Genomic DNA, 25,317 nt, shown 5'->3' on the forward strand with positions numbered 1-25,317 from the left:
AAACTTTTGTGAAGCCCCCAGGGGTTCAAAGTGCTCACCAAACATCTAGAAAAATTATTTGAGGCCTCTAGTTTCCAAAATGGGGTCACTTGTGGGGGAGCTCCATTGTTTAGGCACCTCAGGGGGTCTTCAAACCCGACATGGCGTCCGCTAATGAGTGCAGCTAATTTTGCGTTCAAAAATTCAAATGGCGCTCCTTCCCTTCCGAGCTCTGCCGTGCGCCCAAACAATTGATTTTTACCACATATGGGGTATCAGCGTACTCAGGAGAACATGCACAATAAATTGTAGGGTGCACTTTCTCTTTTCTCCCTTGTAAAAATGAAAATTTTATGGCTAAAGTAACATTTTTGTGTTAAAAAGTAAAATTTTCATTTTTTCCTTCCACATTGCTTTGGTTCCTGTGAAGCACCTAAAGGGTTAATAAACTTATTGGATGTGGTTTTGAGCAGTGTGAGGGGTGTAGTTTTTAGAATGGGGTCACTTTTGGGTATTTTCTGTCACCTAGGCCTCTCAAAGTCACCTCAAATGTAATGTGGTCCCTAAAAAAATTATTTTGTAAATTTTGTTGGAAAAATGAGAATTTGCTGATGAACTTTGACCTCTTCTAACTTCCTAACGGAAAAAAAATTTGTTTCGAAAATTGCGCTGATGTAAAGTAGACAAGTGGGAAATGTTATTTAGTAACTATTTTGTGTGACATATCTCTCAGATTTATGGGCATAAATTTTCAAAGTTTGAAATTTGCGAAATTTTCAAAATTTTCGCCAAATTTCCTAAATTTTCACAAATAAACGCAAAAAATATCGGCCTAAATTTACCACTGACATGAAGTACAATATGTCACGAAAAAACAATCTCAGAATCGCCAGGATCCGTTGAAGCGTTCCAGAGTTATAACCTGTCAAAGTGACACTGGTCAGAATTGCAAAAAATGGCCCGGTCATTAGGGTGTTTTAGTGGCCGGGGGTGAAGGGGTTAAAGATACAGCAGGAGACATTATTTTCATTATAGACAGCGGGCACCCCCAAAAATAAGAAGAGAGAGACCCAGTGATCATACTCACCAGAAGCCGAACGGGAGGAGCTGCAGTGATCGCACACCCACACACAATCAGATCACACACACAATCAAATCGCACACCCATCAGATCGCACACCCACACACACAAGATCACACACACCATCAGATCGCACACACACTCGCACATCAGATCGCACACACTCACCACATCCAGCGATACTGATTGCTTCTGGCCAGAAGAGAATTCTGGAACGCAGTGCAGGGGAGTGCTGAGTCCTCCATGCGTTCCACCACAAGACTTCTCACTCAACTACACTGTGCCCCAGTTTCTAAATATTTAAAAAATAAAAATCTGAAAATTGTGACATGCATTTGTATTCAGCCGTTTCAGTCAATACTCTGTAGAATCACCTTTTGCTGCAATTACTGCTGCAAGTCTTTGCACTTCTAGAAGATGAAATTTTTGCCCATTCTTCTTCTTCTTTGTAAAATAGCTCAATGAGATTGGATGGAGATTTCTGTGACCAGAAATGTTCAAGTCTTGTTACAGATTGTCAATAGGATTTAGGTTTGAATTGTGACTGGGCCATTCACACATATGAATATGCTATGATATAAAGCATCCATTGTAGCTCTGGCAGTATGTTTATGGTCTTGTCCTACTGCAATGTGAAGCCTTTTGTTGCGACTAACAGGTTTTCCTCCAGGATTGCCCTGTGTTTAGCTCCATCCATCTTCCCAAAAAGTCTGCCCAATTTCCCTGTCCCTACTGAAGAAAAGCTTTCCCACACCATGATGCTGCCACCACCTTGTTTGACTGTGTGTATGGTGTTTTCATGAAGATGTGCAGTGTTAGTTTTCTGCCACACATCTTTTTGCATTTAGCCCAAAAAGTTCTACTTTGCTCTCATCTGACCAGAGCACCTTCTCCCACATGCTAGCTATCTTCCCTACATAACTTTTTGCAAATTGCAAACAGGACTTTTTATGGCTTGCTTTGAAAAATGGTTTTCTTCTTGTCCCTCTTACATAAAGACCAGATTTGTGTAGTCTACAACTAATATTTGTCCTGTGTACAGATTTTCTCACTTGAGCTGTGGATCTGTGTAGCTCCTCCAGAGTGACTACGGGCCTTTTGGCTGCTTCTCTAATTATTATTCAAGTGTTCTCCTTGCTTGGGATGTCAGTTTAGGTGGACGGCCATGTCTTGGTAGGTTTGCAGCTGTGCCATACTCCTTCCATTTTTTGATGATAGCTTGATCAGGGCTCTGTGAGATGTTCAGAGCTTGGGCTATTTTTTTTTTATAACCTAACCCTGCTTTACTTTTCTCAACAACTTTATCCCTGACCTGTCTGGTGTGTTTTTTTTTTTTTATGATACTGATTGATCCCTAAAGTTCTCAAACAAACCTCTGAGGGTTTCACAGTACAACTGTATTTATAATGACAATAAATTACCCACTGTGAGGTAGCACGGTCGGCTGCGCAGCAGAAGACACGGGATCCAGGCATTAAGGTTCACAGCACACGGTTTAATGTCCAAACAAAAGTCCACAACAATATACATGTGCCTCTCCAGCAGAGAGCTCAGGGAGTTCTGTTCACTCCCTCACACCCGGCACACCTGCCCTTGTTCCTGTTTCCATTTAACCCTTCTTTCAGCCTGTAGGGAAACAGCATTAACCCTAGAGTGGATGTACTTTCTATCATGGAGTGAGCACAACCGGGGCGAGACATACCGGCCGTCATAGATAACCCCGGTCACAGTCTCACATACCCCCCCCCTCAGTTCAAGCGTGCGGGGTTGAACTCCCGCCATCAAACACGGGCCGCGGGACAAGGCATCGGCGTTGCCCTGCAACCCACCGGCCCTATGTTCAACCGTAAACCGGAAGTTCTGCACAGAAAGGAACCACCGGGTAACCCGGTCATTCCGTTCCTTGGCGGACCTCATCCAGACCAGTGGAGAGTGATCCGTCACCAAGCGAAACTGCCGTCCCAGCAGGTAATAGCGCAGGGACTCCAAGGCCCACTTGATCGCCAGGCACTCCTTCTCCACTACGCTATAATTCCGCTCGGGAGGGGTGAGCTTCCTACTTAAGAAGGTGACGGGGTGTTCCTCCCCCTGAACCACCTGAGACAACACTGCCCCCAGGCCGACCTCTGAGGCGTCAGTCTGTACTATGAACTCCTTCCGGAAATCAGGGTGTACGAGAACGGGCTGTCCGCACAGGACCCCCTTCAGGGCCCGGAAGGAGTCCTCGGCCTGCGGAGTCCAGCGCACCATGACGGACTTTTTGCCTTTGAGAAGGTCCGTCAAGGGGGCTGATAGTCCCGCAAAATCCTTTACAAACCTCCTGTAGTACCCCACGATACCCAGGAAGGCCCTAACCTGCTTCGTGGTCAGGGGTCTAGGCCACTTCTGGATTGCCTCAACCTTGTTAATTTGGGGCTTAATCACTCCTTGACCTATCACGTAGCCCAAGTAGCGGGCTTCCGTGAGTCCCAACGCACATTTTTTGGGATTGGCTGTCAATCCGGCTGTTCGAAGCGCGTCCACCACCGCTTGTACCTGTTCCAAGTGGGTCTGCCAATCGGAGCTGTAAATAATGATGTCATCAAGGTACGCTGATGCATACGCCTGGTGGGGTTCCAGCACTAAGTCCATCAACCTCTGGAACGTGGCCGTAGCGCCATGTAACCCAAAAGGCAAGACAACATAGTGGAAGAGACCCTCCGGTGTAACAAAAGCGGTTTTCTCCTTGGCGGACTCCGTCAGTGGCACCTGCCAGTACCCCTTGGTCAGGTCGAGCGTGGTAAAATATCGCGCCTGTCCCAGCCTATCAATCAGCTCGTCCACACGGGGCATGGGGTAGAGATCGAACTTGGATATTTCGTTCAATCTCCTAAAGTCATTGCAGAACCTTAAGGAGCCATCGGGTTTTGGTATTAGGACAATCGGACTAGCCCATTCACTCCGGGATTTTTCGATGACCCCCAGGCGTAACATTGTCTTTACTTCCTCCGATATGGCTTGTCGTCGAGCCTCCGGTACCCGGTATGACTTCAGGCGTACCTTCAGGTGGGGCTCGGTGACAATATCATGTCGTATCAGACTGGTCCTACCGGGCAGCTCGGAGAAGACATCGGGGTTCTGCTGAACCAACCGTCTGGCCTCTCGCCTCTGAGTCTTGGTGAGGGCTTCTCCAATCCTTACTTCCGGTTCGTCCTCTCCGGAGGTCACTGGAGCCGGAGGTGAACGAGCCGAAGAGGAGGGAGATGGGGAAAAAACAGCCATCAGGCTTTCCCGTTCCTGCCAAGGTTTTAACAGGTTGACATGGTATATTTGTTCAGGTTTCCACCTACCGGGCTGCAATACTTTATAGTTAACCACCCCGACTCTTTCCTTTATCTCGTAGGGGCCTTGCCACTGAGCCAGGAATTTACTCTCCGCCGTGGGGATTAATACCAACACCCGATCCCCGGGTTTAAAGGTCCGCATGGTAGCTTGTCTATTGTAGCGGCCGCTTTGCGCGGCCTGAGCCTCCTGTAGATGCTCCTTCACAATTGGCATGACCGCGCTTATGCGGTTCTGCATACCCAAAATGTGTTCAATCACACTTTTATGGGGGGTGGGCTCTTGCTCCCATGTTTCCTTTGCCAGGTCCAACAATCCCCGGGGATTTCGCCCGTATAACAATTCAAAAGGCGAAAACCCCGTGGATGCCTGTGGCACCTCTCGTATGGCAAACATCAAATAGGGAAGCATCATATCCCAGTCTTTCCCGTCTTTTGAAATCACCCTTTTGAGCATGGTTTTCAGGGTTTTATTGAAACGCTCGACTAAACCGTCCGTTTGAGGATGATACACAGACGTACGCAACTGCTTGATCTGGAGTAGCCGGCATAGCTCTTTGGTCACTTTAGACATGAATGGGGTCCCCTGATCTGTAAGGATCTCCTTGGGCAACCCCACCCGGCAGAACACCGCAAACAACTCCCGAGCTATAAGCTTTGCTGCAGTATGTCTGAGAGGTATCGCCTTGGGATACCGGGTGGCATAGTCAACGATCACTAGGATGTGTTGGTGCCCTCGAGCGGACTTTACGAGGGGCCCCACCAGATCCATCCCTATCCGTTCAAAAGGGACTTCTATAATGGGTAACGGTACCAACGGACTGCGAAAATGGGTCAGGGGTGCGGTAAGCTGACACTCCGGGCAGGTTTCGCAGTACCGTTTTACCTCTCCAAAAACCCCGGGCCAATAGAACCTTTGCAATATTCGCTCCTGCGTTTTCTTGACCCCTAGGTGGCCACTCATCAGGTGTTTATGAGCCAAGTCGAGGACCCGCCGGCGATACGGCTGGGGCACCACCAACTGTTCTACCCCCACACCCCGTATTTCATCTACCCGGTAGAGTAAATCTTGCTTAAGAGCGAAATGGGGGTACCTTACCTGGGCGCCGGGCAGCTGTGCCACCCCGTCAACTGCTGTCACCCGACTCCGGGCATGTATTAACGTAGGGTCCTGGAGTTGGGCTGTCCCAAACGTATCCGGGGACGCCTCCAACTCCGGGATGGGCTCGACCATTTCAGCCTCTCCTGCCAATACCTCTAGGGGTGACCTATCGGGTTCACACTCTGTCCCTATCATGGTGACCCCTACGGCAGGCGTCCCGGATTCAGGATTATAGGGCTCAGGTCCCGGACTGACCAATATCTGAGGGGACTTAGGGGGTCCCCTCCATAAAGTCCAAAAATAGGGCAGATCCCTTCCTAGGATCACGTCATAAGGAAGAGTGTTAAGAAGTCCCACCTCATGTTGCACCTGACCGCAAGGTGCTGTGATGGTGACAATCCCCGTGGGATAGTCTCGGCGGTCCCCATGTATGCAAACCACCCCCACGGTACGTCCGGTGGCCTTTACTTTAGCCCTCAAGGTGGATCGCACAAGGGTCACTAAGCTCCCGGAATCCAACAATCCTGTAACCGGACATCCATTCACCTGTATTTGGCACAAGTGGGGCTCCGTCTTTGGGGAGACCAGGTCAGCGGTACACACCACCTGAGCATACATTGAACCCCGCCGGGTAACCCCACAATCCATGGGCTCCGTGGTGAGTGGACACTGGGCTTCCATATGTCCCACCCGCTGGCATCGCCAACATCTAATGGGGACGGAAACCCCCTTGACGGGTTGTCGTTTAGGGTACAGAACCTTCCGGACCTCAGGAATGGCGGCCGCGGCCTCTGACGGGACGGTAGGGGATTCCTGCACCGTTGTCAGCGGTGGGTCCTTGGCCCTAGGCTTGGAGGGGCCGGACCGACGGGCGGTACGCAAAGTCTCAGTGTCCCGTATCAAGTCCTGCGTAGCCACATGCCGCTCTACCAGGGACACTAATTGGTCCAGGGTACTCGGGTCGCCCTGTCCTACCCACCGTTGAACGGTGACGGGTAAAGTGCGCACAAAACGATCCACTACTACCCTTTCCACAATTTGCGCCGGGCTCAGAGTGTCAGGCTGCAACCACTTTTTTACAAGATGCAATAAGTCATAGGCCTGGGAGCGTACGGGTTTGGCTTCCTCATAGAACCACTGATTTACCCGCTGAGCCCGTACATAGGTATTCACCCCCAACCGAGCCAGTATTTCGGCTTTCAGGGTCACATAGTCAATGGCGTCCTCGGTACAGAGGTCCAGGTACACTTTTTGAGGTTCCCCCGTCAGATAGGGCGACAATACCTCAGCCCACTGGGGGGTCGGCAGCTTTTCCCGCTCGGCCACCCGCTCAAACACCGCCAGGAACGCTTCCACATCATCCCCCGGGGTCATCTTTTGCAACGCTTGTCTCACCGCTTTCCGGACGCTGCCGTCGTCACCCGGTCCCGGGGTTGTTGCTGCCGGTCCGGCACGGATCGACTTGGCCAGGAGAACCATCTGTTCTTGATGTCTTTGTTCCTGCAATTGCAAGGCTTGCTGCTGACGTGCATTGGCCTGAACCAGCTGTTCTTGGTGCCTTTTGTCCTGCACTTGCAAGGATTGCTGCTGACGTTCCAACGCCCGGAGCAGGTGTGCATTGGTCTTTTGCTGCTGTGCATTGGCCTCTTGTAGCTGTGCATTAGCCTGTTGTTGCTGTGCATTAGCCTGAGCCAGCTGCTGTAGTATGTCCTCCATGGCGTCGCCGGGTTTGGGCTGTAGTATAGCCGCTCGAATCCAGGACATGTGCTACTGGGTCACCAGGGATGGATGCTACACCTCACCAGCTGGCATGCCCGCCGATTCTCCACCATATGTGAGGTAGCACGGTCGGCTGCGCAGCAGAAGACACGGGATCCAGGCATTAAGGTTCACAGCACACGGTTTAATGTCCAAACAAAAGTCCACAACAATATACATGTGCCTCTCCAGCAGAGAGCTCAGGGAGTTCTGTTCACTCCCTCACACCCGGCACACCTGCCCTTGTTCCTGTTTCCATTTAACCCTTCCTTCAGCCTGTAGGGAAACAGCATTAACCCTAGAGTGGATGTACTTTCTATCATGGAGTGAGCACAACCGGGGCGAGACATACCGGCCGTCATAGATAACCCCGGTCACAGTCTCACACCACGGATGGATTTAGTTTAGGAATCCAGCGACATCTGGAGGCAATTGGTAACTACTGTATTTTTCGGACTATAAGGTGCACATAAAAGCCTATGATTTTCTCAGAAATCGAAAGTGCGCCTTATAGTCCGTTGTGCTTTGTATATGAATACAAGCGAGCATTATGCCTCCTGTTAAGAGGCATGATTACTCACCTAAATCGGTCACTCCGGTGCTGGTTGATCAGATGGGCCGCGCTGTTCTTCGGAACCGGCGCCTCCTTTTTCGGCCATCTTGCTCCTCTGTCTTCTGAAGCCTGTGTGCATGACGCGTCCACGTCGTACACACCCTCCGGCATGGAGGTTCTGCGCAGGCGCACTAGAATACCGTACTTTGATCTGCCCTGAGCAGGACAGATCAAAGTGCGCCTGCGCAGGACCTCAGTGCCGGCTAGTGTGTATGACGTGGACGCGTCATGCACACAGGCTTCAGAAGAGGAGTAAAGCGGGCTTTACATGCTACAATATATCTTACGAGATGTCAGCGGGGTCACGTCGTAAGTGACGCACACCCGGCATCGTTAGTGACGTCGTTGCGTGTGACACCTACGTGCAACCCTGATTGTGCGCAAAAACGTTGATTGCATACACGTCGTTCATTTTGTAAATATTGTTTGTTTTTTTTGAACGAAACCGGTATATTGATACGTGTGACACCCTACCAACGACGAGCCTCATTGTTCTTATGTACGTCATATGCGACGCGGGCGTGTCTCACCACGCCATGCCTCACCCCACTGCTATGATTGGTGGTACCAACTGCATAACAAATTGTCCTTCGTGCTTTATAAGGCGTACGCAACTCTTGTAATGTTAATCATTTATCCCTGTCTGCGGTCCGGTAGATCTAACGAGAAATTGATCGATGTGGCATCGTATAGAATATGCACGTGTGATGGCTCCGAGACGACCTATGTACGATCTCTTCAGATCGTACATACGACCTGGGCCTGTCGCATCGCATACGAGATCGCATATGAAATCGTAGCGAGATGGCCGAAAGAGGAGGCGCCGGTCCCGGAGAACAGCGCCGCCCATCTGGCCAACCAGCATCTGAGCAACCGGTTTAGGTGAGTAAAGTGTTTTTTATGTTGTGGCCTGCACTCTTATATACAGCATGTTAGAATGCTGTACATAAGAGCAGCATCGGACTGACTACCAGAGGAATCTCCAGTAATGCCAGGCCTGGATTCAGGTACCTGCAGTGCACTCCGGAGCTCCCACCTGAGCTCCGGAGTGCAGCCTAGACTGTACCGTGAGCGCCGAGTGATTGATTCCCCTGCGATTACGGTTCAGTTCATGACAGCTGCAGATATCCCGAGCTGATCTCCGGTGCTCTCACCTGAACTCCGGATTGCACCCCGGCCTTTTCGCAGCTGTCATGAACCTAATGCGCTGCGGCTTATAATCCGGTGCGCCTTATATATGAACCTAGGCGCCTTAGCAGGCTCTCATTGCTAATGCGCCTTATAATCCGGTGCGCCTTATAGTCCAAAAAATACGGTAATACCTGCTTTACACGCTTCAATAAATCTTTCAATCCGTCGTCGGGGTCAAGTTGTAAGTGACGCACATCCTGCATCGTTCGTGACGTATTTGCGTGTGACACCTAAGTGCAATCAAGATTGAACGAAAATACGGTGATCGCATACACGTCGTTTATTCCTCATACATTGGACGTTTTGTTGTATGAACCTAGTCAATTGAAACGTGTGACATCCCTCATACGATTTTGATGTCTGAGGCTATGTGCGCAGGTGTGCGCTCTGCACCGCAGCTTAAAAAGGTCTGCTTCAGAGCGCAGCTGAAAAGCTGCGTTCTGAAGCGCCTCACAATGTCATTCACTAATCTCTGTCAGTCCGTCACTATCTCTGTCCCTCACTCTCTGTCCATGTCAGTCTATCCCTCTTACCCCCTCTCTCATACTCACCGATCTCCGATCCCCGGCGCGGCGCTGCACGGCGTTCACACTGCTCCGGCGGCTTTTACTGTTTTGAAAAGCCGGCCGCCCATTAAACAATCTCGTATTCCCTGCTTTCCCCGCCCACCGGCGCCTATGATTGGTTACAGTGAGACACGCCCCCACGCTGAGTGACAGGTGTCACACTGCACCCAATCACAGCAGCCGGTGGGCGTGTCTATACTGTGCAGTGAAATAAATAATTAAATAATTAAAAAAAAACGGCGTGCGGTCCCCCCCAATTTTAAAACCAGCCAGATAAAGCCATACGGCTGAAGGCTGGTATTCTCAGGATGGGGAGCTCCACGTTATGGGGAGCCCCCCAGCCTAACAATATCAGCCAACAGCCGCCCAGAATTGCCGCATACATTAGATGCGACAGTTCTGGGACTGTACCCGGCTCTTCCCGATTTGCCCTGGTGCGTTGGCAAATCGGGGTAATAAGGAGTTATTGGCAGCCCATAGCTGCCAATAAGTCCTAGATTAATCATGTCAGGCGTCTATGAGACACCTTCCATGATTAATCTGTAAATTACAGTAAATAAACACACACACACCCTAAAAAATCCTTTATTAGAAATAAAAAACACACACATATACCCTGGTTAACCACTTTAATCAGCCCCAAAAAGCCCTCCATGTCCGGCGTACTCCAGGATGGTCCAGCGTCGCATCCAGCGCTGCTGCATGGAGGTGACCGGAGCTGCAGCAGACACAGCCGCTCCGGTCACCTCCACACAGCAAATGAAGACAGCCGCGCAATCAGCTGAGCTGTCACTGAGGTTACCCGCTGTCACTGGATCCAGCGGTGGATGCAGCGGTGGCCGCGGGTAACCTCAGTGACAGCTCAGCTGATCGCACTACTCACCTCAGTTGCTGCGTGGAAGTGAGAGGAGCAGCGGTGAGTAGCGCGATCAGCTGAGCTGTCACTGAGGTTACCCGCGGCCACCGCTGCATCCACCGCGGGTAACCTGAGTGACAGCTCAGCTGATCGCACGGCTGTCTTCATTAGCTGTGTGGAGGTGACAGGAGCGGCTGTGTCTGCTGCAGCTCCGGTCACCTCCATGCAGCAGCGCTGGAAGCGACGCTGCATCATCCTGGAGTACGCCGGACAAGGAGGGCTTTTTGGGGCTGATTAAAGTGGTTAACCAGGGTATATGTTTGTGTTTTTTATTTATAATAAAGGATTTTTTCGGGCGTGTGTGTGTTTATTTACTGTAATTTACAGATTAATCATGGAAGGTGTCTCATAGACGCCTGACATGATTAATCTAGGACTTATTGGCAGCTATGGGCTGCCATTAACTCCTTATTACCCCGATTTGCCAACGCACCAGGGCAAATCGGGAAGAGCCGGGTACAGTCCCAGAACTGTCGCATCTAATGTATGCGGCAATTCTGGGCGGCTGCAGGCTGATATTGTTAGGCTGGGGGGCTCCCCATAACGTGGAGCTCCCCATCCTGAGAATACCAGCCTTCAGCCGTATGGCTTTATCTGGCTGGTTTTAAAATTGGGGGGGACCGCACGCCGTTTGTTTTAATTATTTAATTATTTATTTCACTGCACAGTATAGACACGCCCACTGGCTGCTGTGATTGGGTGCAGTGTGACACCTGTTACTCAGCGTGGGGGCGTGTCTCACTGTAACCAATCATAGGCGCCGGTGGGCGGGGAAAGCAGGGAATACGAGATTGTTTAATGGGCGGCCGGCTTTTTCAAAACAGTAAAAGCCGCCGGAGCAGTGTGAATGCCGTGCAGAGCCGGGGATCGGTGAGTATGAGAGAGGGCTGCTCAATTCAGTCACTCAGGAGATTAGCGGTCACCGGTGAGTCCTTCACAGGTGACCGCTAATCAGGGCGCGACACAGACAGAGCCGCAGCATGACAATGAAGTCGGGTGAAGTTCACCCGAGTTCATTCTGACAGTGCGGCTCTGTCTGTGTCTGCTGTCATCTGCCATTCAGCTCTGCTACATGGCTGTCTGTGTCTGCTGTTAGCGGCCATGTAGCAGAGCTGAATGGCAGATGACATAGTAAAAACGCATCCCTACACATTACACACGCTTGGCAAGTCAATAAATTAAAAAACGAAAAAAAAGGTGCCCAATGCATACGTCACAGAACACATGATCTAAAGGATCGCACACAAAATTGATCAATTTAACATAGACTACTAACGCACGTGTGACAGCAAATGAACGACCTACGTGCAATCTCATTCAATCGCATATGCGACCTGGGCGTGTCACATCGCATACGAGATCGCACACCTAGTTGTAAGGTGTAAAGCTGGCTTAAGTATTTTATTTAGGAGAATCTTAATACAGAGCGCAGAATTTAAATGCACATCACATTTCATATTTGTATCTTTAAAATATTTAGAAAACCATGTATCATTTCCTTTTATGTTTCACTTTACTTGCTACTTAGTATTGGTGTAACACATACCGTAAAATCCCTATATAATTCATTTAAGTTTGTAGGTGTATTGTGAAAAAATGTAGAAAAGTTCACGGGGTATGAATACTTTTTCAAAGCACTGTATATACCCTGCAAGGCTGTGTGCTTAGTTCATACTGTTAGTTTTAATTGACAAACATCCTTTAACCCCCACTTTGAATTAAGAACTAGAATCTGTCCCAGATGAAGCATTAGTGAAACGCGCATTGGGTGTGTTTCACTGGGTGGGTGTGTGTATACATTTTCTCAGTGATGGCTATTTATCTTTCTACATAGTCTGCATTTATAGCATTGATGTACTGATGATGCGTCTCTGTTACAGCAGTGTTCACATACAGTGCCTTGCGAAAGTATTTGGCCCCCTTGAATTTTTCAACCTTTTCCCACATTTCAGGCTTCAAACATAAAGATAAAAAATTATAATTTTTTGGTGAAGAATCAACAACAAGTGGGACACAATTGTGAAGTTGAACAAAATGTATTGCTTATGTCAAACTTTTGTAAAAAAAAAATAAAAAACTGAAAATTGGGGCGTGCAATATTATTCGTCCCCTTTAAGTTAATACTTTGTAGCGCCATCTTTTGCTGCGATTACGGCTGCAAGTCGCTTGGGGTATGTCTCTATCAGTTTTGCACATTGAGAGACTGAAATTCTTGCCCATTCTTCCTTTGCAAACAGCTGGAGCTGAGTGAGGTTGGATGGAGAGTGTTTGTGAACAGCAGTTTTCAACTCTTTCCACAGATTCTCGATTGGATTTAGGTCTGGACTTTGACTTGGCCATTATAACACCTGGATACGTTTATTTGTGAACCATTCCATTGTAGATTTTGGTTTATGTTTGGGATCATTGTCTTGGAAGACAAATCTCCGTACCAGTCTCAGGTCTTTCGCAGACTCCAACAGGTTTTCTTCAATAATGGTCCTGTATTTGGCTCCGTCCATGTTCCCATCAATTTTAACCATCTTCCCTGTCTCTGCTGAAGAAAAGCAGGCCCAAACCATGATGCTGCCACCACCATGTTTGACAGTGGGGTGGTGTGTTCAGGAGTGATCAGCTGTGTTTCTTTTACGCCAAACATATCGTTTGGCATAGTGCCGAAAAAGTTCGATTTTTATTTCGTCTGAACAGACCACCTTCTTCCACATGTTTGGTGTGTCTCCCATGTGGCTTGTGGCAAACTTTAAATGACACTTTTTATGGATTTCTTTGAGAAATGGCTTTATTTTTGCCACTCTTCCATAAAGGCCAGATTTGTGCAGTGTACGACTGATTGTTGTCCTATGGACAGACTCTCCCACATCAGCTGTAGATCTCTGCAGTTCATTCAGAGTGGCTATGGGTCTCTTGGCTGCATCTCTGATCTTCTCCTTGTTTGAGATGAAATTTTTGAGGGACGGCCGGGTTTTGGTAGATTTGCAGTGGTATGATACTCCTTCCATTTCAATATGATCGCTTGCACAGTGCTCCTTGGGATTTTTAAAGTTTTGGAAATCATTTTATAACTAAATCCGGCTTTAAACTTCTCCACAACAGTATCACAGACCTGCCTGTTGTGTTCCTTGGTCTTCATGATGCTCTCTGTGCTTTATACAAAACACTGAGACTATCACAGAGCAGGTGCATTTATGCGGAGACTTGATTACACACAGGTGGATTATATGTATCATCAGTCATTTAGGACAACATTGGATCATTCAGAGATCCTCAATGAACTGGAGTGAGTTTGCTGCACTGAAAGTAAAGGGGACTACTAATATTGCACGCCCCAATTTTCAGTTTTTTATTTTTTACAAAAGTTTAACATAAGCAATAAATATTGTTCTACTTCAGAATTGTGTCCCACTTGTTGTTGATTCTTCATCAAAAAATGAAAATGTTTTATCTTTATGTTTGAAGCCTGAAATGTGGGAAGAGGTTGAAAAGTTCATGGGGGCCGAATACTTTCACAAGGCACTGTACGTGGTTGATGTGATTGCTTATTTAGTAGGGCTACAAAATCCCTTGATTTTCTACATTCTTATTTTTACATTCTCCATATGTATTGTCACAATTGGATGCAATGAGTGACTGTTTTCTGTACTATAGAATCAGGTCGTGAGGAGCTGTCAGTTTTGTGAATGACAGGTCAGTTGTCCAATCTGATACTAGGAGGTGCTGGGTTTCTCCAGGTCTTCCCTGTTCCCTATTATTGCCCAGCTACTTAGCTGAGCAGTTAATCCCAGAACTCTGCCAGTTGTAGCATTCTGCTCAGTGGTGCTTGTTGATATAGTTTATCTGGGCTTGGTTCTGATCTATTGCCACCAGACTTTGGACCTCATCTGACCTTCCATTTGCCCTGTCCCTCTGCTCTGATCCGCTATCCTCCAGGTATTCTGACTCCGGAAAGTGACCCAGCTACAGCTCTGTCTATCTCATTATTACTTGACATACTTTCCTAGTATCTGACATGGGACATTTGACTTCCCTGCCTCAAGACTTGTCCGTAGCGTGACCTGTACACTGTTTTTCTTCTTACATTTGTGATCTTGTAATTTTGATTTAAAGGGAACGTATCATGTGGAAAAAAAAGGTTATTAACCTGCAGATATGTGGTTAATCTGCATGTTAATAGCGTTTTGAACCTGCCCTGTGCCAGCACTTAGATCCCCGCTGCCGGGAGGAAATAAACTTTATTCCTCCCTGCAGCATTCAGCTTCCAGGCATAGGGGCGCCACCGGCGAGGATTCAGTCACCGCTCAGTGTATAGTGAGGGTTGGCTGTAACCGCATCCCCCGCACTGACTGACAGCTGGCTCAGCATAAGACCCGGCTCTCAGTCAGTGTCAGGGGCAGGGTTACAGCCACCGCTCACTACACACTGAGCAGTGACTGAATGTGCGTCGGCACCAAGCCTTTGACTGGAAGCCAAACGCTGCTGAGAGAAGTAAAGTTAATTTCCTCCCGGCAGCGGGACTCAATGCTCCGCGGGGCAGGGTCCCGATGTTATTACACTGCAGGTTAATAGCATTCTTTCACATGACAGATTCCCTTTAAAAACCTTACCCACTCACGTGTATTTTTCCATGTCTGACATTCCTGTGTTTTGTTTTTTTTTTACTGTATTTTGATTTTATCGTTAAGGCCTAATTCCGGCGTCACACGGTATGATATATCGGGCGATATGTCGTCGGGGTCACGTCGTTAGTGACGCACATCCGGCATCGTCGGACATATTGTACCGTGTGACACCTCGGAACGACTGTGAACGGGCAAAAATACTCACCTTATCGTTGCTCGTTGACACATCGTTCATTTTCAAAAAGTCGTTCCTCCTTCTGTGCTCCGGTTGTTCGTCGTTCCCGTGGCAGCACACATCGCTCCATGTGACACCCCGGGAACGACGAACACAGCTTACCTGCGTCCCGCCGGCAATGCGGAAAGAAGGAGGTGGGCGGGATGTTTACGTCCCGCTCATCTCAGCCCCTCCGCTTCTATTAGCCGGCGGCTGTGTGACGTCGCTGTGACGCCTAACGTCCCTCCCCCTTCAGGAAGAGATGTTCGCCGCCCACAGCGAGGTCGTCCGGCAGGTAAGTACGTGTGACGGAGCAAATGACTGTGCGCCACGGGCAACAAATTGCCCGTGACGCACAAGCGATTTATCATACTGTGTGACGCCCGCATAAGCCACACGGCGAGAAAAACGGTGCAAGTGGGATGCGATAAAACATTGCATTCCACTCGGACCAATATTAGCCTGTGTGTCAGCGCACATGAGTGATTATTTTCTCAGCCCTAATCGGACCGAGAAAACAATCGCAGCATGCTGCGGGTGTAATGCGAGACTTTCTCTCACACCCATTCAAGTGTATGGGGCGAGAGAAAAATCGCACTGCACTCATGGTACATCGGTGTACCGCGAGTGCAGTGCGAGAATGGCAATAGCCGGTTACGGAGGAGAGAGGGGGATAAATCCCTCCCTCCCCTCCTCAGCACCGGCCCGCTCCTCGCACCTGAGGTCCACTCGCACGATCAGACCTCAGTCGCAGGGACACTCACATGATACTCGGCTCTGCTGTGCTGCCAGCTTTACATTAGTTTTACGTTTTTGCCTAACATTTTTTTCTCAGTTCTAGAGTGAGAGATAACATATTAGATTCTATTTTCCATTGTTTATAGGTGTTATATAAAGCATGAATGACCCATTGATAATTTTGCAAATTCTTGTATTTACAGGTTCAGAATGACTTGGAACACCTGAAGAAAAAACTGGTGCATACAAGTCAGGAGAATGGAGTGACTGTGGACGTCCAAACCCTGGAGACAGCGATTCAAAGGACCGAAATTGGATTGAGGGTGAGAACATTTTATAATCTCACTGATGAACTGGGGAAGAATAAAAACAATATAACAAAAGCTTGAACTACTTACAGCAAGATGAAATTGCAGCTGTATATTGCTCAGGCCAAAAGACTTCTACTGCTCCAACAGGATACAGCTAAACCCCCACTAGGTGGAGGCATCTCAGGTGCAGGAGGAGCAAATCACACACAAACTTCCAAATATGGAGGAGGGGATTGCTAGATGGTAAAACTGCACACTAGTGGCTTGCATAGAGCGCTGTTCACACATACAGATACAGTCACAAGCCAACTTCCTAATAGGTGACGCCCATACTATTAGATCAGGCGGGCTGCCAAGCCATACCCCCACTACGCGCTACATAGGGACAGAAACTCTGATCACAAGGCCTAACAAAAAGGGGCCTGGCTGTATCCTGTACAAAAAAATATATATGAGGTTTTTTGTTAGCGTTATGGCCATAAGACGTAAGCCTACAACCCTCGTCACGGGAACCTCATGCTTGTAGGTCCCTACACTATTTATAATATAAAAAAGCAAAAAAGAATATCATTACTTACAGCAAGATGAAATTGCAGCTGTATATTGCTCAGGCCAAAAGACTACTACTACACTGCTAGTATGAACAGTGCTCTATGCAAGCCATCAGTGTGCAGTTTTACCATCCAGCAATCCCCTACTCCATATTTGGAAGTGAGCGTGATTTGCTCCTCCTGCACCTGAGATGCCTACACTTAGGCTGCTTTCACACTACGTTTCTTTTAACATGCGTCATGAACATTTTTTTGCTGTAAAAGCGGATCCTGCTTTTACAGCAAAAAAACGCATGCAAACGCATGTGTTATTTTGCAGGATCCTGTCACTTTAAGTTTATGGGCGGGCATTGGAGTCATGTGATCGGGAGTCGGTGGAACTGAACGTGATAGACTGGGAGCCGGCTTCTGACAGCTTTGGAGGCTCGTAACCAAGGTAAATATTGGGTAACTTGCTTGGATACCCGATATTTATATTGGTTACGAGCATCCGCAGGTGCTAGGAGCCAGGCTGCCTGCTCCCTGCACACGTAACCAACGTAAACATCGGGTAATTAAGAGAAGCGCTTTGCTTGGTTACCCGATATTTATCTTGGTTACGAGTGTCCGCAGCTCTCAGGCGGGGGAGAGGGAGAGAGAGGCAGGAAGGGAGGGGGAGGGAGATGCAGGGAGGGAGGGGGAGAGAGGGAGGGGGAGGGAGACAGAGAGGGAGGGGGAGAGAGATGCAGGGAGGGAGGGGGAGAGAGGGAGGGGGAGAGAGATGCAGGGAGGGAGGGGGAGAGAGACAGAGAGGGAGGGGGAGAGAGACAGAGAGGGAGGGGGGGAGAGACAGAGAGGGAGGGGGGGAGACAGAGAGGGAGGGGGGAGAGACAGAGAGGGAGGGGGGGGGGGAGAGACTGATCACACCAGGCTGGTTTCTGGGCATGCTCAGTAGAGCAAGCAGGATCCTGTCTATCAGCTTGCCAGCGTTCACATGCATGTGCATGCTGTTTAGTCAGGATCCAGCAATTTGAAGTATTTGGATGCAGCTCAAAAACGCTACAAGTAGCGTTTTTGAAAAATGTTAAAAAACTGCAAGTCGCTGGATCCTCACTATAACGCACGCAAACGCAGGTGAACGCATGTTGACGCGAGTCCATTGCAAATGCATTGAACTGAAAACGCATTTGCACTGGATCCGTTTTTGCGTTAAAAAAACGTTCATGTCGGATGTTAAAAAAACGTAGTGTGAAAGCCGCCTAAGTGGGGGTTTAGCTGCATCCTGTTGGAGTAGTAGTAGTCTTTTGGCCTGAGTAATATACAGCTGCAATTTCATCTTGCTGTAAGTAATGATAATCTTTTTTGCTTTTTTATAAAAGCTTGAACTAGAAACATTCACATAAACCTGTATGCAGAATAGACAAAAATATATCTACACCAAGCTCTTCTCATTTCATCATTTCTTAAAATACAAATGAATGTCAAGTTCAATAACTTGTTCCCTTTCAACACTTTTTAACTCTCAGACGCCTTGTACAGGGGGTGAAATAAGTAGTCAAAACGTCACCAATTTTTTTTAAGTAAATATATTTCTAAAGGTGCTATTGACATGAATTTCCTACCAGATGTCGGTAACAACCCATCCAATCCACACAGGAAAAGTAATCAAACCATAGATGTTCATAAATTTAGTGTTATGTAATAATGAGAATTTACACAGGGTAAAAGTATTGAACACGTTGACTGAAATTTATTTTATACTTCGTACAAAAAGCTTTTGTTGGTGATAACAGCCTCAAGATGCCTCCTGTATGGAGAAACTAGTTGCGTGCATTGCTCAGGTGTGATTTGTGGCCCATCCTTTCACACAAACAAATCCAGCAGGTTCAAGCTCCTTCTATGAACTCTGAGCTTTAGTTGCTTTCATGTCAATAGCACCTTTAGAAATATATTTACTTATAGTATTGGTGACATGTTCAATACCTTTTTCACAGGCTGAAGATAAAATACCAATCCGAGGTACACTTACCCACCCTAGGTTCAACGCTGCTCTGGTCTCTGTTGATCGGCTTCAATGGTGACGTCACTTCAACAATGCTGCAACCATTCACTGATTTCAGTGGCCTGTGCCATCTTTGTTAGCTGAACTGCTGAGCCCAGTGATTAGCAGATAAAGGCTATAGCCACACAAGATGATTAATGCGATCCTCGCATGACACTTGGCTCACGCTCACAGCACAGCGGGAGCCGAGTGGCATGCGACTATGGTCCAATCGTGTGATCAGACCACAACTGTGGAAGGGAAGGCCGGCACTGCGGAGAAGAGGGAGGGATTTATCTCCCTATTGCATCCATTGCCGGCTGATACGAGAATCGCTCTGCACTCGCGTTACACTGGTGTAATGCGAGTGCAGTGCGATGTTTCTCTTGCACCATAGACTTGAATGGGTGCGAGTGAAACAGGATCACATTCCAACAGCAACATGCTGCGACTGTTTCCTCGGTCTGATTAGGGCTGAGAAAAAAAATCACTCATGGGAGCTGCTCCATAGAGTAATATTGGTCCGAGTGGAATGCGATATTTTTTTTTTTTTTTCTTTATTATTGCATTCCACTCACTCCGTATTACTCACCGTGTCTGCTGACCCTAACAGAGATGGGCAGCCACGAAGACTCAGCACTGGACCCAAGTAGGGTAAGTATAGCTCAGTTTATTATTTTATACTCAATTATGTTTATTGAAATAATGAATATATATGAAATAATGCTTCTATATTGAAAAAGAGTGTTTGCATCACAGGATAACCCTTTTTAAAGGTGTATTCTCACATCTATAGCATATCCACAAGATATAGAAGAAGTGTATGATACATAGATGCAGGTTCCACATTTGGAAGGTGTCCTGTGCGGCTTCTTTTGGAGCTCTCCAAATGACTTTGTCTAAAAGCTCCAAAATTTGCCATACAAGCATAGATATGCTATAAGAGTACATTATGGAACAAAACATTCAAAGGATACCTTAAATGGGTTGTATCAAATTTGGAAATTCTCCCATATTTATGGAATAGAGTATAACTTCCTAATTGCTAGGGGTACCGACCCTCTCAAGAGTCCCATTTGAATGGAGCAGTGGTTGATCATGCATACGTCCATTCCATTAATTCTTAGTGGGAGTGCTGCAAACTAGTCGAGCACAGTGCTCAGCTATCTCCAGTGCTGTAGAGAATACATAGAACAGTAGTGTTCATGAGTGACCACTGCTCCATTCACACGGGTCTCCTCGGAGCCTGTTTCTTGGGATTGTTGCAGGTCTCAGAGGTCAAAACTCCAGCGATCAGAAAGTTAACCCCTATTACATGACTAGGAGATCATTTCAAAACTTGGTACTACTTCTTTAACCCCAATTACAACATTTGCCGGCTCCCTGACTTTTATGTAGGCTTGTAAGACAATCCATCATTTTTCCTAGCAGATGATGGCTGTTATATTGAGCCATCATCTGCCTCTAACAGCCACGGTGTTAACTTGTTAATTGTCACTATCAATTTATGTGGTAACTAGGGATGATCGAATACCTCAAATATTCGGCTTTGCGAATATTTTCCGAATAGGTCGCCGCTATTCGACTATTCGTGAATATTCGATGCGCAATGTAAGTCTATGGGAAACCAGAATAACAACTATTCAGAACTATTCGGGCTTCCCATTGACTTACATTGTGCATTGAATATTCGCATAGCGGCGAGTTATTTGTCGGAATATTCGCAAAGCCAAATATTTGAGGTATTCGATCATCCCTAGTGGTAACCACTCCTTGGCACTCCTGTGATGCGATTTCATGGCATCGCTGGGCTGCCGTGACAGTCAGGCGTCTACTGAAGACCTCTGTCATTACAATATTTTTATGAGAGTCAGCCTATGGTTGGCATTCATAGGAAAGCGGAATTTTTGGTATAAACATAAATACTGTGGCATTACTGTATTTAGCACAAGTGATCAGATGATCGCAGGTTCCAGGGACTAACAAATACCATAAAAAGTTAAAAAAAATATGGTGTTATTAAAAAATGTAAAAGTACAAATTGACCCCCTTTTACCCTATTGAAACATTTGATATGGCTGCTTTCGTAAAAGTCTGATATATCAAAATATAAAATAAATTAATGCAATCGGAAAACATTGTAATGAGAACAGGGCTGTGGAGTCGGTAAACCAAACCTTCGACTCCGACTCCTCAATTTCCCTTGCACCGACTCCGACTCCTACATATATTGCTTATAGTTAGGTGAAAAATTTATTGTAGTACATTAACATGTGTATGTGAACATCAGACATTTAATCATTTTTATGATACAATAATCAAGATATTTGGATAGAACATAAAATATATTGATTGGAATACAACTTTAGAACACAAAAAACTGTAATAAATTGTAATTATGTATTACACTATGTAATATACAGTAGATTACATATATATCTTGTGTGTGTGTATATATATATATATATATATATATATACACCGTATTTTTCGCTTGATAAGACGCACCTGATTATAAGACACCCCCCCCAAATTTGGGGAAGGAAAATGGGGTCCATCTATAATGCCAGTGTCCGTCTAACAAATCATATAGGGTATATGTCCATCATAGCCCTCCATCCTAAAATTAGCCCCCCTTAATCTGGATATGGCCCCCTTATATTGAATATAGCCCCCTTGTGCTGGGACACGTCCCCCTGTGCTGCCCATGGCCCCTATAGATGGCACACCTCCCCTGTGTTTGATATGGCCCCCATGTGTGCTGCCCATGGCCCCTATAGAAGGCACACCTCCCCTGTGATAGATATGGCCCCCATGTGTGCTGCCCATGGCCACTATAGATGGCATATCTCCCCTGTGTTAGATATGCCCCCCATACTGCTGCCCATAATAAAATAAAACACTTTCCTTACCTTCTCAGCGCTGTAATCCCTGTGTCTCCCTCCTCGCAGTTGAGCTCCGGCTTCCTGCACTTCCTTGTTCTTGCTGCCGGTCATGTGATATCATCTCTGCGTGCCTTATCACAGACAGCAGCAGCAGGAGACCAGGAGATCAGCGCTGGAGGTAAGTAAAGCTTTTTTTATTTTACTATGGGCAGCAGCACGGGGGTCATATCTAACATCATATCATTGTAGATTTGGCTTTATGTTTTGGATCATTGTCTTGTTAAAAGACAAATCTCCGTCCCAGTCTCAGGTATTTTGCAGACTCCAACAGGTTTTCTTCCTGTATTTGGCTCCATCCATCTTCCCATCAATTTTAACCATCTTCCCTGTCCCTGCTGAAGAAAAGCAGGCCCAAACCATGATGCTGCCACCACCATGTTTGACAGTGGGGATGGTGTGTTCAGGAGTGATGAGCTGTGTTGCTTTTACGCCAAACATATCGTTTGGCTTTTTGCCCAAAAAGTTCGATTTTGGTTTCATCTGACCAGAGCACCTTCTTCCATATGTTTGGTGTGTCTCCCAGGTGGCTTGTGGCAAACTTTAAATTGCACTTTTTATGGATATCTTTGACAAATGTCTTTATTTTTGCCACTCTTAAAGGCCATAAAAGCCAGATTTGTGCAGTGTACGACTGATTTTGTCCTATGGACAGACCCTCCCACCTCATCTTTAGATCTCTGCAGTTCATCCAGAGTGATCATGGCTTCTTGGCTGTATCTCTGATCAGTCTTCTCCTTGTTTGAGATGAAAGTTTGGATGGACGGCCGGGTCTTGGTAGATTTGCAGTGGTATGATACTCCTTCCATTTCAATATGATCGCTTGCACAGTGCTTCTTGGAATGTTTAAAGTTGTGGAAATCTTTTTGTAACCAAATCCAGCTTTAAACTTCTCCACAACAGTATCACGGACCTGCCTGTTGTGTTCCTTGGTCTTCATGATTCTCTCTGTGCCTTAAACAGAAAACTGAGACTATCACAGAGCAAGTGCATTTATACTGAGACTTGATTACACACCGGTGGCTTATATTTATCATCATCAGTCATTTAGGACAACATTGGATCATTCAGAGATCCTCAATGAACTTCTGGAGTGAGTTTGCTACACTGACAGTAAAGGGGATGAATAATATTACACGCCCCAATTTTCAGTTTATTCTTTTTTACTAAAGTTTAAAATAAGCAATACATTTCGTTCTTCTTTACAATTGTGTCCCACTTGTTGTTGATTCTTCACCATAACATTAAATTTTTTATCTTCATGTATGAAGCCTGAAATGTGGGAAAAGGTTGAAAAATTCAAGGGTACCGAATACTTTCACAAGGCACTGTATTTCACCTATTCACTGAATATAAAAACCAATAAGACGTGGACTTACCCATCCCAGGTTCAGCGCTGCCATGGTCTCTGTTGAACTCAAAAAATTGAACAAGAAATTGTACTGTCCCCCTTTTTCCTGGTACCCTTGTGAAAATCAAAAATTTGTAGCAAAAGAAATTGTTTGGGGGAAAAAAATATTTTTTTATTTTCATGGCTCAAAGTTACAACATTTTGTAAAGCACCTATGGATTCAAAGTACTTATTGTACCTCTAATAAATACATTTCTTAAGGGATGTAATTTCCAAAATGGGGTCACTTGTGGGGGAGCGCCACTCTTTAGGCACATCAGGAGCTCAACAAATGCGTCATTTCGGTCGCTATTTATCCATTTGCCATGCACCTAAACAGTAGATTTCCACCACATGTGAGGTATCGACAAACTCAGAAGAAATTGCACAACAAATTTTATGGTTCATTTTCTCATGTTGCCCTTGTAAAAATTTACAATTTGGAGCAAAAGCAACATGTATGTGAGGAAAAATATATTTTTTCATTTTCACTGCTCATCGTTATAAAATTCTGTGAAGCACCTGTGGGTTCAAAGTTCTCATCATACATCTGGATTAATTTCTTGGAGGGTCTAGTTTCTAAAATGAGGTCACTTGTGAGGGGGTTTTCACTGTTTAGGCACATCAGGGGCTCTGCATATGTGACATGGCGTCCACTATCTATTCCAAACAATTTTGCACTCCAAAATTCAAACAGTACTCCTTCTCTTCTGAGCCCTGCCATGCGCCCAAACAGTAGTTTTCTACCATATATGAAGTATTGGTGTACTCAGGAGAAATTGCCCAACAAATTGTATGGTCGCATTTTTTTCCTTTTACCTTTGTGAAAATTAAAATTATTGTGGCTAAAGGAACATTATTTTTGGGAAAAATGTTATTTCTTATTTTCCCGGCTCAACATTATAAAATTCTGTGAAGCATCTGTGGGTTCAAGGTGCTCACCACACTTCTAGAGAAATTTCTCAAGGGGGTCTATTTTCCAAAATGGGGTCACTTGTGAGGGGTTTCCACTGTTGAGGCACATCGGTGGCTCTGCAATTGTGACGTTTTCCTTTATCTATTTCAGTCAATTTTGCACTCCAAAAGTCGAATGATGCTCCTTCCCTTTCGAGCCCTGCTGTGCGCCTAAACAGTAGATTTCCACCACACATGGAGAATCGGCATATTCAGGAGAAATTGCACAACAAATTGTATAGTGTGTTTTCTCCTGTTACTTTTGTGAAATTGCAAAATTTGGGCCTAAAGTAATTTTTGTTGGAAAAAGTAGAATGTTTACTTTTTCCTTCCTCATTGCTTGAATTCCTGTGAAGCACCTGCTGGATTAATAAACTTGGATGTGGTTTTGAGTACTTTGAGGGGTGCAGTTTTTAAAATGCTGTCACTTTTTGGTATTTTTTGTCACAAGCCTCTTAAAGTCACTTCATATGTGATGTGGTCCCTAAAAAATTGGTTCCATAAATTTTGTTGGAAAATTTAGAAATTGCTGATAAACTTTGAATCCTTCTAACTTCCTAACAAAAAAATAGTTTTAAAAAAATGGTGCTGATGTAAAATAGACATGTGGGAAATGTTAGTTAATATGTATTTTCTGGTTTAAGGGCCTACAAATTCAAAGTTTGAAAATTGCAAAAAAATTGTAAACATTTTTTTATTTTTTTTTATAAATTTTTGATATTTTTATAAATAAACGTGAAAATATATGTTCCACTATTATGAACTACAACTTGTCACAAAAAACAATCTCAGAATCACTGGGATTTATTATATTATAGTATTATTATAGTAGTATTACGGTATTACATCATAAAGTGACACTGAATTGAAAAAATGGGCGGGGCCAGGCTCTGGGGTGAAGGAGTTAAAATGCTTACGCAGATGTTGGTTTAGTTTTAACCTGTCAGAGCTTTCCCTTTAAAGGGAACCTGTCAGCAGATTTGGGGTCTATAAGCTCTGGCCACCACCAGTGGGCTCTTATATACTGCATTCTAGCATGCTGTATATAAGAGCTC

The 25,317-nt window shown here is 46.0% G+C and overlaps 1 protein-coding gene across 2 annotated transcripts in view; it reads left to right on the forward strand.

Moving 5' to 3' along the window:
- Nucleotides 1-25,317, forward strand: part of IQCH (IQ motif containing H) — a 192,608-nt gene that overhangs the window by 4,877 nt on the left and 162,414 nt on the right. For both annotated transcript variants that reach the window (XM_075346063.1, XM_075346064.1), the window contains exon 2: nucleotides 16,298-16,417. In XM_075346063.1, the coding sequence (XP_075202178.1) occupies nucleotides 16,298-16,417 (120 nt within the window). The remainder of the gene's footprint in view (nucleotides 1-16,297; nucleotides 16,418-25,317) is intronic.

The sequence above is a fragment of the Anomaloglossus baeobatrachus genome, chromosome 4, assembly GCF_048569485.1.
Source record: "Anomaloglossus baeobatrachus isolate aAnoBae1 chromosome 4, aAnoBae1.hap1, whole genome shotgun sequence".
Taxonomy (NCBI): domain Eukaryota; kingdom Metazoa; phylum Chordata; class Amphibia; order Anura; family Aromobatidae; genus Anomaloglossus; species Anomaloglossus baeobatrachus.